Source organism: Phyllobates terribilis, unplaced genomic scaffold (assembly GCF_046119375.1).
Source record: "Phyllobates terribilis strain yellow unplaced genomic scaffold, ASM4611937v1 Scaffold_2__4_contigs__length_985480577, whole genome shotgun sequence".
Classification (NCBI taxonomy): Eukaryota; Metazoa; Chordata; class Amphibia; order Anura; family Dendrobatidae; genus Phyllobates; species Phyllobates terribilis.
The window spans coordinates 421,214,620-421,229,344 of NW_027362762.1; the positions used below are offsets into that span (position 1 = coordinate 421,214,620).

Below are 14,725 nucleotides of genomic sequence, written 5' to 3' on the forward strand. Positions count from 1 at the left end.
TCTGCCTTCCGACACCTGTCAGTCTGTCTATGGACCATCCTGCCCGCTCACCTGGGAGCGCTCATCTGCTACCTGCCTGCTAGCCTACCTGGAGGCTCCGCCGTCACTTGCCGTGACCACCTGCCTGTCCAGAGACTCTTGCCTGCTCACCTGGGAGCGCTCACCTGCTACCTGTCTGCCTAGCCTACCTGGAGGCTCTGCCGTCACTTGCCGTGACCACCTGCCTGTCCAGAGACTCTTGCCTGCTCACCTGGGAGCGCTCACCTGCTACCTGTCTGCTAGCCTACCTGGAGGCTCTGCCGTCACTTGCCATGACCACCTGCCCGTCCAGAGACTCTTGCCCGCTCACCTGGGAGCGCTCACCTGCTACCTGCCTGCTAGCCTACCTGGAGGCTTTGCCGTCACTTGCCGTGACCACCTGCCTGTCCAAAGACTCTCGCCCGCTCACTTGGGAGCGCTCACCAGCCACCTGCCTGCTGTCCTTCTACCCAGAGACTGTCCCTGTCACTTGCCGTGAGTACCCGTCCTTCTACTCAGAGACTGTCCCTGTCACTTGCCGTGACTACTTGCCCTTCTACCCAGAGACTGTCCCTGTCACTTGCCGTGACTACCTGCCCTTCTACCCAGAGACTGTCCCTGTCACTTGCCGTGACTACCTGCCCGTCTTCCCTGGGAGCCACCCGCTTCCTTACAAGGACCGCCCCCTTGTATAGTTGCTCAGAGGTTCCGCCTCCCAGAGGTTCACGCTAGTCTTGAAGAGTTGTGCTTGAGTCAGGTGATTCAGTACTGATACAGTAGGGGACGCACACTTTTAATGAATCAGGTGCATCTAACAAGTGGCATGCCCCTCTGTGTGCACCTCGCCACAAATCTTAGTCCAGTTGGGGACAGGAGTAAGATTTGTGACCTAAGGAACACAGCAGATCATCATGATTTTGACAATAGGGGGCTGCTAATCCTCCTTTGCGCCCCAGTTCTGCCTACTTTGTTGGAGCTGGACGAAAATGGCATGAGAAGGCCATAAGTTGCACAATTTTAGAGGAGCCTTGCATTGCGCCAAAATTTGGCAACTTTTCAAAGCTTTTTATGCTAGAATTCTGCCAGAAAATGTTTGATTTGGGCCCACAGTGTAGAAACTCTATTATACTATCTGAAGTCTGGTAGTCTAGCTGAAGAATAAAATGGCACCATGAATAATACTACTTTCACATAGCTAAATGTGGCACATGAAACAATATGACAGATAGTGAATTTGCTGTTTACTACATGCTTCAGACATATTGTGGGTAGGTCACTGATTATCTCTTTTTTTCATTCACGTTCATCCCTGATTCCAGATTCACGTTTTTTTAAATGGAGGCCTTCATGAAATGTGCACTAGATGTAGGGCAAAACTGCAGTGTGAAGATAGCCATAGGCCACGTTCACGCGAGCATATTTTCAAGTCCGTATATGGACCGCTATGCCCGGTCTAGAGGCGGGAGTCCCAACCTAAACTTAAAACCTTATATGTGTATATAAGAGGATGTAAGTTCAGGTCGGGAGCCCCGCAGCCAGTCCAGGCATTGGGGTCAGTATACAGACCATGAAATAAGCTCATGGGAACCTGACCTTACCCGTACTTCAAAAAATAAGAATAGGTAAACTAGATTTTTCAAAAATTTTATACCAGCATGTGGATGTGATACATTCATGTTGATACAAACATGCTGATACCACATAAAATAATAAATAGCAATAAATAAATGAAAAGACTTTATATTATATGACATGAATACGTACCATAACACACAATGTTGAGTGTATCTTCCAAGGATAAGAAAAAGAGTCTTGGGAAAAGCTGTCGCTTCTGGTCTAAGTGAAGACGGACAGCTCGTTGACAGCGTTCAAGTTTATAGTTCAACATCTCTAGCAGAGACTGCAAGCCTAGTAAAACAAAATAAAAGTATTATATTATGGCCACAGCCCCACTATCAGTATTTGGTCAGAGTGGAAGCCAAAACCAGGAGTGGGTGATAAATGCAGAATTGGTGACTTGTTTCTATTATACCTTTTCTCTGTTTGTTCCTCACCTGGATTTGGTTCCCACTCCTGAGATAAAATACTGACTGAATACTGAACAAATACTGATAGTGGGGCCTTGGCCTATGTAAAAGTAACACTAATCATCTCAAACAGATTGTCCAGTTCTTGTGAATTTTGTGTTATACAAGATCTTTAGTATTAGTACACTGAAAGATTCTTATCTACAGATACTGAAAAAATGTAAAGACCTCATACTTCTCACTTGTGATGGCTTGTGACAATGTGTACAAAAAAAGAGGAGGATGGTTTTATTAAATAATCAAAGTGAATAAAGGATCATTAAAAACATTTAAAAAGCACAAAAGGGGGATGGATTTTATTTATTTTTTTGCTAAAAATCAGATCCCCATAAAAGAATATGTATGGAGATCAATACATAAATATGAGTATAAATATATACAATACACACATAAAAATATACAGTATTATCTAAAAGTAACATTGATCATCTTAAACAGATTGTCCAGTTCTTGTGAATTTTGTGTTATACAAGATATTTAGTATTAGTGCACTGAAAGATTCTTCGCTACTGACAGATACTGAAAAAAATTTTAAAACCTTATACTTCTCACTCGTGATGACTTGTGACAATGTAGCATCAATATGCTCAGAAAGTTCTCTCTCTCTATATATTTTTTTCCTTTTAAACATATATGTATTACTGAGCTTGGTAGCCTAAACTCCAAACTGATAGCTCTTCTGTAACCGGATACATCAAAGACTCTCAGGATGCAAGAGATCTGTGTTGCTGATGTGATAGGGTACAAGAATACTGTCTATACTTTATATAATTTATAGATTATAAATATAGATTGTAGATATTTTAAGTCATTAGTAAATTACTGAGCAGACAGAACTTTGTTTTTTGGTGATTTTGTGCCATTTTTGTTCAAAGCGTACTGTAGATATGGCATTTTATTCATTCATAGGCTTCTCTGCGGGAACTCATAAACATCAGGAAAAATTGTACAAATGTAAAAAAAAACCACTTGAACACATGCCATATTTCCATGCATTTTATAATGTGCGTGTCTATCATTGAACGTCATTTTACATATGCATGCCGGCCCTGAGTTTCACCCTTGAATTGCAAGTCTGACAACAGACATATCCCGAATAGGTCTTATAATATAGTGGGACAGTTTCAAGTTTTACATCAGTACAAAATAAGTAAAGCAATGAATTGATGTTGTTCAACTTTAGAATATTTATTTATGTAAATTATATAATGGCGCTCAGAGTAGAAGAACTTTATCACATATTTGCTTTTAAAAAAGTTTTACACTTTTAAAAAGGTGCCTCTCAAACTTTTCCTGTAATATAGAATAACAAAGACAGAAAGTACTCACCGCTCCCCCACTCCAGCCCTGGCTTACCACTGCTGCTCTGGGCTCGGAATTTTGGCTGCAGCGGTGATGTCACACTGACCAACACACATCACCTTTGCAGACATTCAATGGGCTCAGCGGCTCATGCCACCTACACCGCTGTGATTGACTGCAGCAGTGATGTGGGCAGTTGACGAGATGCCACCGCTGCAGCTAAAATACAAAAGGGAGCTGGCGCTGGAGCAGGAGAGGGTGAGTATTATCTATCTTTGCTTTTTTTCATTACAGGAATCTTTTGGGTCCAATTTTCTAACAGCTGATTGACAGGCAAGATGGGTTAACCCACTCACCTCTTCGTGTGCAGTTCTGCAATATGTTTGGATTCTCCTCAACTGACTTCATTAACCGGCAAAAATGGTGATGTACATCAGCAAACAAATTGGCTTCTCTGGGCATGGCTATGCGGAATGCTAATGTAGAGAAAGCCTGTGGAAAGTAAAGTAAAAGAGTGAAAAAATACTAATTTTATATAGTTCTGCGGTGCTGGAGAGCATCAGGCTGGAGACCAGATGTAAGATATATTTTGGGACGAGGATAGATAGATAGATGGATAGAAATATAGTAAATACAGTACAGACCAAAAGTTTGGACACACCTCATTTAAAGATTTTTCTGTATTTTCATGACTATGAAAATTGTACATTCACACTGAAGGCATCAAAACTAAGAATTAACACATGTGGAATTATATACTTAACAAAAAAGTGTGAAACAACTGAAAATATGTCTTATATTCTAGGTTCTTCAAAGTAGCCACCTTTTGCTTTGATGACTGCTTTGTACACTCTTGGCATTCTCTTGATGAGTTTCAAGAGGTAGTCACCGGAAATGGTTTTCACTTCACAAGTGTGCCCTGTCAGGTTTAATAAGTGGGATTTCTTGCCTTATAAATGGGGTTGTGTCCATCAGTTGTGTTGTGCAGAAGTCTGTTGGATACACAGCTGATAGTCCTACTGAATAGACTGTTAGAATTTGTATTATGGCAAGAAAAAAGCAGCTAAGTAAAGAAAAACGAGTGGCCATCATTACTTTAAGAAATGAAGGTCAGTCAGTCCGAAAAATTGGGAAAACTTTGAAAGTGTCCCCAAGTGCAGTTGCAAAAACCATCAAGCGCTACAAAGAAACTGGCTCACATGAGGACCGCCCCAGGAAAGGAAGACCAAGAGTCACCTCTGCTTCTGAGGATAAGTTTATCCGAGTCACCAGCCTCAGAAATCGGAGGTTAACAGCAGCTCAGATTAGAGACCAGGTCAATGCCACACAGAGTTCTAGCAGCAGACACATCTCTTCAACAACTGTTAAGAGGAGTCTTTGTGCAGCAGGCCTTCATGGTAAAATATCTGCTAGGAAACCACTGCTAATTACAGGCAACAAGCAGAAGAGACTTGTTTGGGCTAAAGAACACAAGGAATGGACATTAGAACAGTGGAAATCTGTGCTTTGGTCTGATGAGTCCAAATTTGAGATCTTTGGTTCCAACCACCGGGGCTTTGTGCGACGCAGAAAAGGTGAACGGATGGACTCTACATGCCTGGTTCCCACAATGAAGCATGGAGGAGGAGGTGTGATGGTGTGGGGGTGCTTTGCTGGTGACACTGTTGGGGATTTATTCAAAATTGAAGGCATACTGAACCAGCATGGCTACCACAGCATCTTGCAGCAGCATGCTATTCCATCCGGTTTGCATTTAGTTGGACCATCATTTATTTTTCAACAGGACAATGACCCCAAACACACCTCCAGGTTGTGTAAGGGCTATTTGACCAAGAAGGAGAGTGATGGGGTGCTATGCCAGATGACCTGGCCTCCACAGTCACCAGACCTGAACCCGATCGAGATGGTTTGGGGTGAGCTGGACCGTAGAGTGAAGGCAAAAGGGCCAACAAGTGCTAAGCATCTCTGGGAACTCCTTCAAGATTGTTGGAAGACCATTTCCAGTGATTACCTCTTGAAGCTCATCAAGAGAATGCCAAGAGTGTGCAAAGCAGTCATCAAAGCAAAAGGTGGCTACTTTGAAGAACCTAGAATATAACACATATTTTCAGTTGTTTCACACATTTTTGTTAAGTATATAAATCCACATGTGTTAATTCTTAGTTTTGATGCCTTCAATGTGAATGTACAATTTTCATAGTCATGAAAATACAGAAAAATCTTTAAATGAGAAGGTGTGTCCAAACTTTAGGTCTATACTGTATATAAAAAGGAAAATATACCATACATGTATTTACCAACCCGTGGCTCTCCTGCGCACTGAGAGTTGCAGTGTTGCAATAGTCCCTACCACACATAGTGGAGATCAGTGTATACTTTTTTACACTTTAATAACATACTTTATATTAATTTACAGATATAACGCAGTCTACATTAAAGTAGTCCTCTAAAACACATCTATGGGGGCAAATTCAGATGACTGTGTTAATTTTTAGACCAATCATGTCCTGCTTATGGCAGGGCCTAACAGGCCACCATACATGGCAGACTCAGAAGTCATTATTTGATCTACGGTTGCCCTAACAACCAGCAACTTTTCGTGATTGAGTCATGGCATGCCAATGATTTTAGGGAAAGGAAGCCCCCTTCCTCTCACCACCTTATAAATGCCGCAATTGCTTATGATCATAACATTTAGAGGGTTCAACTGGCTGTTACCACAGGAGCTTGGCTATCAGTTAAACAGAGCTCCAGGTGGTTCTTGTGAGGGCACAGCACATGTGCCTTCACAATCACCTAAACATACCAGTCCATTTTCGGGAATTCCCTGCAAAATAGAACATACTGGTACACAGGGCCGCCATCAGAGCATTACTGCCCTTACTGGCGTATGGGGCACGCTGAGCAGAAGGGCCCAGACTGGGCCCCCATCCGCTCACCGGGCCCCACCGAACTGATTGTGCGTCCTCGGATGCAGGTTCACTTTAAATCTATTACCGTGCGGGAGTCAGCCGCCTCAGATGATGAAGGAGAGTCGCCACTGGAGTGGCGGCAAGGTAAAGAGAAGACATGGGGGCAGAATGAGAAGGAGGAGGAGGAGAAGACATGGGGCAGAATGGGGAGGAGGAGGAGATATGGGAGCAGAATGATGAGGAGAAGGAGGAAACACGGGGTCAGAATGATGAGGAGGAGGAGATATGGGGCTGAATGATGAGGAGGAGACATGGGGGCAGAATGATGAGGAGGAGGAGACATGGGGTAGAATGATGATGAGGAGGAGGAGGAGACATGGGTGCAGAATGATGATGATGAGGAGGAGGAGACATGGTGACAGAATGATGAGGAGAAGGAGGAGACATGGGGCAGGATGATGATGAAGAGGAGACATGGCAGAATGATGATAAAGAGGAGACATGGGGGCAGAATGATGATGAAGAGGAGACATGGGGGCAGAATGATGATGAAGAGGAGACATGGGGCAGAATAATGATGGAGAGGAGACATGGGGGCAGAATGATGATGGAGAGGAGACATGGGGCAGAATGATGAGAAGGAGCAGACATGGGGCAGAATGATGAGGAGGAGGAGACATGGGGCAGAATGATGATGAAGCGGAGACATGGGGGCAGAATGATGATGAGAGGAGACATGAGGGCAGAATGATGATGGAGAGGAGACATGGGGGCAGAATGATGATGTGATGATGGAGAGGAGACATAGGGCAGAATGATGATGGAGAGGAGACAAGGGGACAGAATGATGATGAAGTATAGACATGGGGCAGAATGATGATGGAGAGGAGACATGGCGGCAGAATGATGAAGGAGAGGAGACATGGCAGCAGAATGGCGAGGAGACATGTGGGCAGAATGGCAAGGAGACATGGGGGCAGAATGGCGAGGAGACATGGGGGCAGAATGGCGAGGAGACATGGGGCAGAATGGTGGAGACATGAGGACAGAATGGCGAGGAGACATGGGGACAGAATGGAGAGGAGACATGGTGGCAGAATGCTGATGAGGTATGGGGCAGAATGGTAAGGAGTAGAGATGAGCGTTGTTCTACTCGAACTGTTCGCCAATCTCAAATTCGAGCTGTTTTGGGCGGTGTTCGAGCCGGTCGGCGAACACGAACAATTTGAGAAAAATTCGGCTGTTCGAGGTTATGTTCGATAACTGTTCGTGCACCAAAATCATAACTGGATTTTTTCTCAGTAATGATGAAAATTAATGTTAATACGCAGTTTGAGTGTACAGCGGGGCGGGGGGAGGGGCAGGGGATGGATTTCTGCAGGAACAATGAAGATCTCCATTTTTTTTTCTCTTTCCCGCATTTGCAGTGGGGAGGTGCAATCTGTCAGCCTATCAGCAGCGCACACACGGAGCGAAGTGCTTTTTTTCACACAAGCAAGGGCATGTGTGATTGGCAGTGTATGTCACATGTCCTTGCCCTATAAGACCAAGCCATTTTCCCCGTCGCCACCATTTTCTCACTGCTGCAGCTGCGTGTTAGACGGCACCGCTGTTGCTGTGTGCGCTATACCTTGTTAATTTCAAGCCAATTTTCGCACAAATATACAGATAGCTTGGGAGTAGGGAATAGTTGTGATTGCAGTCCTTTTAAGGACTAGGTTACAGCATTTCCTACGACTTTTATCAAGCAGGTCTGTGCTCTTAAATAGATAGATTGTGGGAGTAAAGACTAATTGTAATTGGAGTCCTTTTCAGGACTAGGTTACATCAGTTCCTATCAATTTTTGCCAGGCAGGTCTGTGCCAGTGCTGTGCAAGTTTTTTTCACAGCATTTGGCTGAATCTAGCAAAGCTAATCCTTTTTGGCCTATTGCAGAGTGTGTTAGTCAGTGGAGTAGCCTATCTGTGTTGCAAGACATACCACCTGTGTATAGAATACCAATTTTTTTACTGCACCTAGTGAAGTAAAATCTTTTGGGCATAGCATCATTCTATTAGTCCATCTATACTGACCTCCATCAGGTTGCAAACTGAATATAATTTTTTTCTGCATCTAGCTCTGAAAAAATATTTGGGCTTCTAGCAGTGTGTGGGACTTGGTCTATTAGTCCATCTATACTGACCTCCATCAGGTTGCAAATTAAAAATAATTTTTTTCTTCATTTAGCTCTGAAAAAATATTTGGGCTTCTAGCAGTGTGTGGGACTTGTTCTATTAGTCCTTCTATACTGACCTCCAGCAGGTTGCAAATTGAATATAATTTTTTTCTGCATCTAGCTCTGAAAAAATATTTGGGCTTCTAGCGGTGTGTGGGACTTGGTCTATTAGTCCATCTATACTGACCTCCATCAGGTTGCAAATTAAAAATAATTTTTTTCTGCATCTAGCTCTGAAAAAATATTTGGGCTTCTAGCAGTGTGTGGGACTTGGTCTATTAGTCCATCTATACTGACCTCCATCAGGTTGCAAATTAAAAATAATTTTTTTCTTCATTTATCTCTGAAAAAATATTTGGGCTTCTAGCAGCGTGTGGGACTTGTTCTATTAGTCCTTCTATACTAACCTCCATCAGGTTGCAAATTGAATATAATTTTTTTCTGCATCTAGCTCTGAAAAAATATTTGGGCTTCTAGCGGTGTGTGGGACTTGGTCTATTAGTCCATCTATACTGACCTCCATCAGGTTGCAAATTAAAAATAATTTTTTTCTGCATCTAGCTCTGAAAAAATATTTGGGCTTCTAGCAGTGTGTGGGACTTGGTCTATTAGTCCATCTATACTGACCTCCATCAGGTTGCAAATTGAATAAAAAAAATTTCTGCATCTAGCTCTGAAAAAATATTTGGGCTTCTAGCGGTGTGTGGGACTTGGTCTATTAGTCCATCTATACTGACCTCCATCAGGTTGCAAATTAAAAATAATTTTTTTCTGCATCTAGCTCTGAAAAAATATTTGGGCTTCTAGCAGTGTGTGGGACTTGGTCTATTAGTCCATCTATACTGACCTCCATCAGGTTGCAAATTAAAAATAATTTTTTTCTTCATTTAGCTCTGAAAAAATATTTGGGCTTCTAGCAGTGTGTGGGACTTGTTCTATTAGTCCTTCTATACTGACCTCCAGCAGGTTGCAAATTGAATATAATTTTTTTCTGCATCTAGCTCTGAAAAAATATTTGGGCTTCTAGCGGTGTGTGGGACTTGGTCTATTAGTCCATCTATACTGACCTCCATCAGGTTGCAAATTAAAAATAATTTTTTTCTGCATCTAGCTCTGAAAAAATATTTGGGCTTCTAGCAGTGTGTGGGACTTGGTCTATTAGTCCATCTATACTGACCTCCATCAGGTTGCAAATTAAAAATAATTTTTTTCTTCATTTATCTCTGAAAAAATATTTGGGCTTCTAGCAGCGTGTGGGACTTGTTCTATTAGTCCATCTATACTGACCTCCATCAGGTTGCAAATTAAAAATAATTTTTTTCTGCATCTAGCTCTGAAAAAATATTTGGGCTTCTAGCAGTGTGTGGGACTTGGTCTATTAGTCCATCTATACTGACCTCCATCAGGTTGCAAATTAAAAATAATTTTTTTCTTCATTTAGCTCTGAAAAAATATTTGGGCTTCTAGCGGTGTCTGGGACTTGGTCTATTAGTCCATCTATACTGACCTCCATCAGGTTGCAAATTAAAAATAATTTTTTTCTGCATCTAGCTCTGAAAAAATATTTGGGCTTCTAGCAGTGTGTGGGACTTGGTCTATTAGTCCATCTATACTGACCTCCATCAGGTTGCAAATTGAATAAAAAAAATTTCTGCATCTAGCTCTGAAAAAATATTTGGGCTTCTAGCGGTGTGTGGGACTTGGTCTATTAGTCCATCTATACTGACCTCCATCAGGTTGCAAATTAAAAATATTTTTTTTCTGCATCTAGCTCTGAAAAAATATTTGGGCTTCTAGCAGTGTGTGGGACTTGGTCTATTAGTCCATCTATACTGACCTCCATCAGGTTGCAAATTGAATAAAAAAAATTTCTGCATCTAGCTCTGAAAAAATATTTGGGCTTTTAGCGGTGTGTGGGACTTGGTCTATTAGTCCATCTATACTGACCTCCATCAGGTTGCAAATTAAAAATAATTTTTTTCTGCATCTAACCCAGCCAATAGTTTTGGCCTAATACCACAGTTTGGCCACTCAGCTCTGCTCGGTTACCATCCATTGTTTTTTTGTGCAAACAACTCCAGAGTTGTGAATTAGTTAACCACCAAAATGAGTGGAAAAAGGCCTGCTGCTGGTGGAAAGGGGAATAGGCGTGTTGGGAAGGGGAAAAAAGGTTGTGTCCGTGGGGTAGGTGCAGAAGAAAGACCATCTTCCAGCCAAACTAAAATGTCTACTTCTTTTAGCGGACAATGTGATAAGATCCCTTTCTTACGGCCACGCCAATCGCTACAAATTCCAGATGAGGCACAAAAACAGCAGGTGCTTCAACGGATATCAAGTGCTCCTTTAAGTGGGCTCTCCTACACATCAACTTCAACATCACAAATACTCCAGTCCTCAAAGGTGTCACCCAAATCGCACTTGCTTCCTCACAGCTCCCAAATCTCCAGCTGCCCGTCTGAGTATGAGGTAGAACAGATGGTTGAGTCTGCAGAGCTGTTTACTCATACTATAGCCTGGGAATCAGAGGTCGACTCCAGCGCTTCTGTGAATCCAGACGAGGAAATGATCTGCACTGATGCCCAGAATCTTTATGAGTCGGATCCAGGACCAGACGCAGAAGGTTCTGACCATAATGTAGACCCTCATTCCCAAACTGTAACTCCTGTTGGTGGAGACAATGAGGAAGACGATGATAAGACTCAAATACCTGATTGGAGCGACAACTTTAGTTTTTTGTCAGGGCAGGAACAGGTTGGCTCTGAGGACGACGGGTGTGATAACGCACAGGGTGATGATGATGAGGTCGGAGATCCCACTTACTGTCAACCCACAGTCAGCCAAGAGATGAGGTCAGCAGAGGAGGTGGAGGAAGATGCTAGTGACGACGAGGTCAGGTTGCGCCTTCCTGGACAGAGACGTAGTACTGGAAGCACGTCAACAACTGCATCCTCAAACACAACTCTGCCTCTCACCACAAGTCGTGGTGGCTCTTCAGGTCGCATGGGTGCTAAGCCTTGCATAGCCTGGGCATTTTTTCAGATCGATAAAGATGACCCAACTCGTGTTATCTGTAACATTTGTCAGCAAAAGCTAAGTAGAGGCCAAAAAATACATAGTTTGAGTACTTCATGCATGAACCGGCACATGGACATGAAGCATAAGTTGCAGTGGGAAGCTCAGTGTGCTACAATGCGGCCTAGCCGGCCGGGCCAACCACCGTCTGCCATATCTTGTGCATCCGCGGCCTCTTCATCCTCTGTGACTGGGGGGACAGCAGTCACACCTGTTTTGGGGCGCAGACCTGCCACCTCTTTACCCGCAACAGCCAGCGTGATTGGCAGGTCATCATTTTCTTTGGAGGTGGTAACACCAGCTGGTCTTGAGCGCTGTCCGACATCGATAGCACCACCTTTGGATCAAGGCAACCTAACATGTCCGCCTGCATCTTCCTCACAGACCGGCAGTTTGCCGGGGACACCCTTATCAACCTCGTCTAAGCACAATAGCCAGCCCTCGGTCCCTCAGATGTGGACAAGTACAAGACCATTTCCTCCTAGCCATGAGAAAGCTAAGAGGTTGAATTTCACCATCTGCAAGCTCTTGGCTACATAAATGCTGCCTTTCCGCCTGGTGGACACAGAGGATTTTCGAGACCTTATGTCCGTCGCAGTGCCCCAGTACCAGATGCCCAGTCGGCACTACTTCTCAAAGAAAGGTGTGCCTGCGCTCCACCAGCATGTCGCACACAACATCACCGCTTCTTTGAGAAACTCTGTGTGTGACAGGGTGCATTTCACCACAGACACTTGGACGAGTAGGCATGGACAGGGGCGTTACATGTCGCTGACTGGGCACTGGGTAACTATGGTGACAGCAGGACAAGGGGCTGCTGTCCAAGTCTTGCCGTCCCCACGAGTTGTGCGTCAATCCTCTTTATGTCAAAGTTCCTCCACTGCTTCTGCCTCCTCAACCTCCTCTCGGTCTTCCACCTGCACCCAAAGCCTGTCTGGTCATGCCACAAGCTTTCTAACTGCGCAGAAGGGATCCTGCACACCTCCTTACTATGCTGGCAGTAGGGCTCAACGTCATCAGGCGGTTTTTACATTGAAATGTCTGGGAAATGTGAGTCACACAGCTGAGGAGTTGTGGTCAGCTCTGGAGAACCAATTTCATGAATGGTTGTCTCCACTGGACCTGAAACCAGGGAAGGCCGTGTGCGACAATGCTGCAAACCTGGGTGCGGCCCTTCGCCGGGGCAATGTCACACACGTGCCTTGTATGGCTCACGTGTTGAACCTGGTTGTCCAGCAATTTTTAGCCCACTATCCCAGACTAGATGGCCTTCTGCAGAGGGCACGGTCGCTGTGTGCTCACTTCCGCCGTTCGCATCCCGCAGCTCAGCGACTTACATCTCTACAGAAGTCGTTGGGCCTGCCACTTCACCGGCTAAAATGCGATGTGCCTACCCGGTGGAATTCAACTCTGCACATGTTGCAGCGACTGTGGCAGCACCGACAAGCCCTGGTGCAATACGTTCTGACGTATAGCCTGGGCCAACGAGATTCAGAGGTGGGGCAAATCACGCTGGAGGAGTGGTCTCAGTTCAGGGACCTATGCACCCTTCTGCACAGTTTTGAAATGGCGACGAAGATGTTTAGTGCTGTCGATGCCATTATCAGCATGACTATTCCGGTGATTTACATGCTGGAGCACATGTTAAACAGAATTCGGAGTCAGGTGGTGGCACAAGAGGAGGTGGAGGAAGTAGAGGAGGAGGAGTTGTATGCGGAAGGGCTAACATCTGCAAGGTCCAGACGGTCGGCAGCACCAAGGCGGCAGGCATGTGAGGGTGGGGGAGATGATTTTACCAGGGCGCATGGTAGCAGCCAAACTAGTGAGGAAGGTGCAGGAGCCCAGGAAGAAGTGGAGGACGAACTGATGGAAGACTCATCAGATGAGGGAGACCTTGATCACATTTCTGTTGTGCGAGGTTGGGGGGAGAGGACAGAGGAAGGAAGCATGATTGTTACCTCGCCACCAACACAACAGGGACTTGGTGCTCCTGGATGCGCAACACACATGAGTGCCTTCTTGCTGCACTACCTGCAACATGACCCTCGAATTGTGAGAATTAGAAATAATCCTGACTACTGGGTTGCCACACTGTTAGATCCCCGGTACAAAAGTAAATTTTCAGAAATTATTCCTGCCATAGAAAGGGATGCACGCATGCAGGAGTATCAGCAGAGACTGTTGCAGAATCTTACATGTGCTTTTCCACAAAATACCAGTGGTGCACGTAGTGAATCTCACAGTTCCAACTTGCCAACCGTGGGACCGTCAAGTGTTCAGCACTCAAACCGTAACAGAACCACAGTATCTGCTGGTAACATCAATTTTGCGGAATCATTTCACCACTTTTTTAGCCCATCCTTTGCAAGGCCACAGGAGACAAGAAGTCTGACACATAGTCAACGCCTAGAGACGATGGTACAGGAGTATCTCCAAGTAAACATTGAAGCCACGACTGTGTCACTGGACCCTTGCTCTTTTTGGGCTTCCAATCTGGATAAATGGCCGGAGCTAGCCACTTACGCCTTGGAGATCTTGTCATGCCCCGCAGCCAGCGTTCTGTCTGAACGTGTGTTCAGCGCTGGTGGTGGTGTGCTGACAGATAAGCGCACGCGGCTCTCCACTGATAATGTAGACAGACTCACGTTCATAAAGATGAACAAATCATGGATCCGAAACGACTTTTCTACCCCTGTGTCATCCTGGGGAGAGTAAAAGCTTGATGATTGGTTAAAATCACCCTACCAACCGTTTTAAGCTTTCAAATTACTAATCATGTTTATCTGTATCTTGACTGGAAAATAATTTGGGCTTTGTAGCAGTGTGCAGCACTGATCCTATTAGGCCATCTATAATAAGCTTCACCAGATTTAAAATTAAAAATAATTTTTAGCTGCATCTAGCCCGGAAAATAATTTTGGGGCTCCGAGATGCGCAAGACACATAAGTGCCTTCTTGCTGCACTACCTGCAGCATGACCCTCATATTGTCAGAATTCGAAGTAATCATGACTACTGGGTTGCCACACTCTTAGATCCCCCAAACTTTTCGATCAACCTTTTCATTTTAATAAAGACCAAAAAAATGGTCATTTTTGAAATTATAAGCATTAGCAGGTT

The 14,725-nt window shown here is 44.4% G+C and overlaps 1 protein-coding gene across 1 annotated transcript in view; it reads right to left on the reverse strand.

Annotated features, from left to right (window-relative positions):
- The window catches only part of LOC141213014 (uncharacterized), a 903,379-nt gene that overhangs the window by 617,554 nt on the left and 271,100 nt on the right, over positions 1–14,725 (reverse strand). The window contains 2 exon segments of the mRNA XM_073665145.1: positions 1,783–1,926; positions 3,764–3,899. Of these exon segments, the coding sequence (XP_073521246.1) occupies positions 1,783–1,926; positions 3,764–3,899 (280 nt within the window).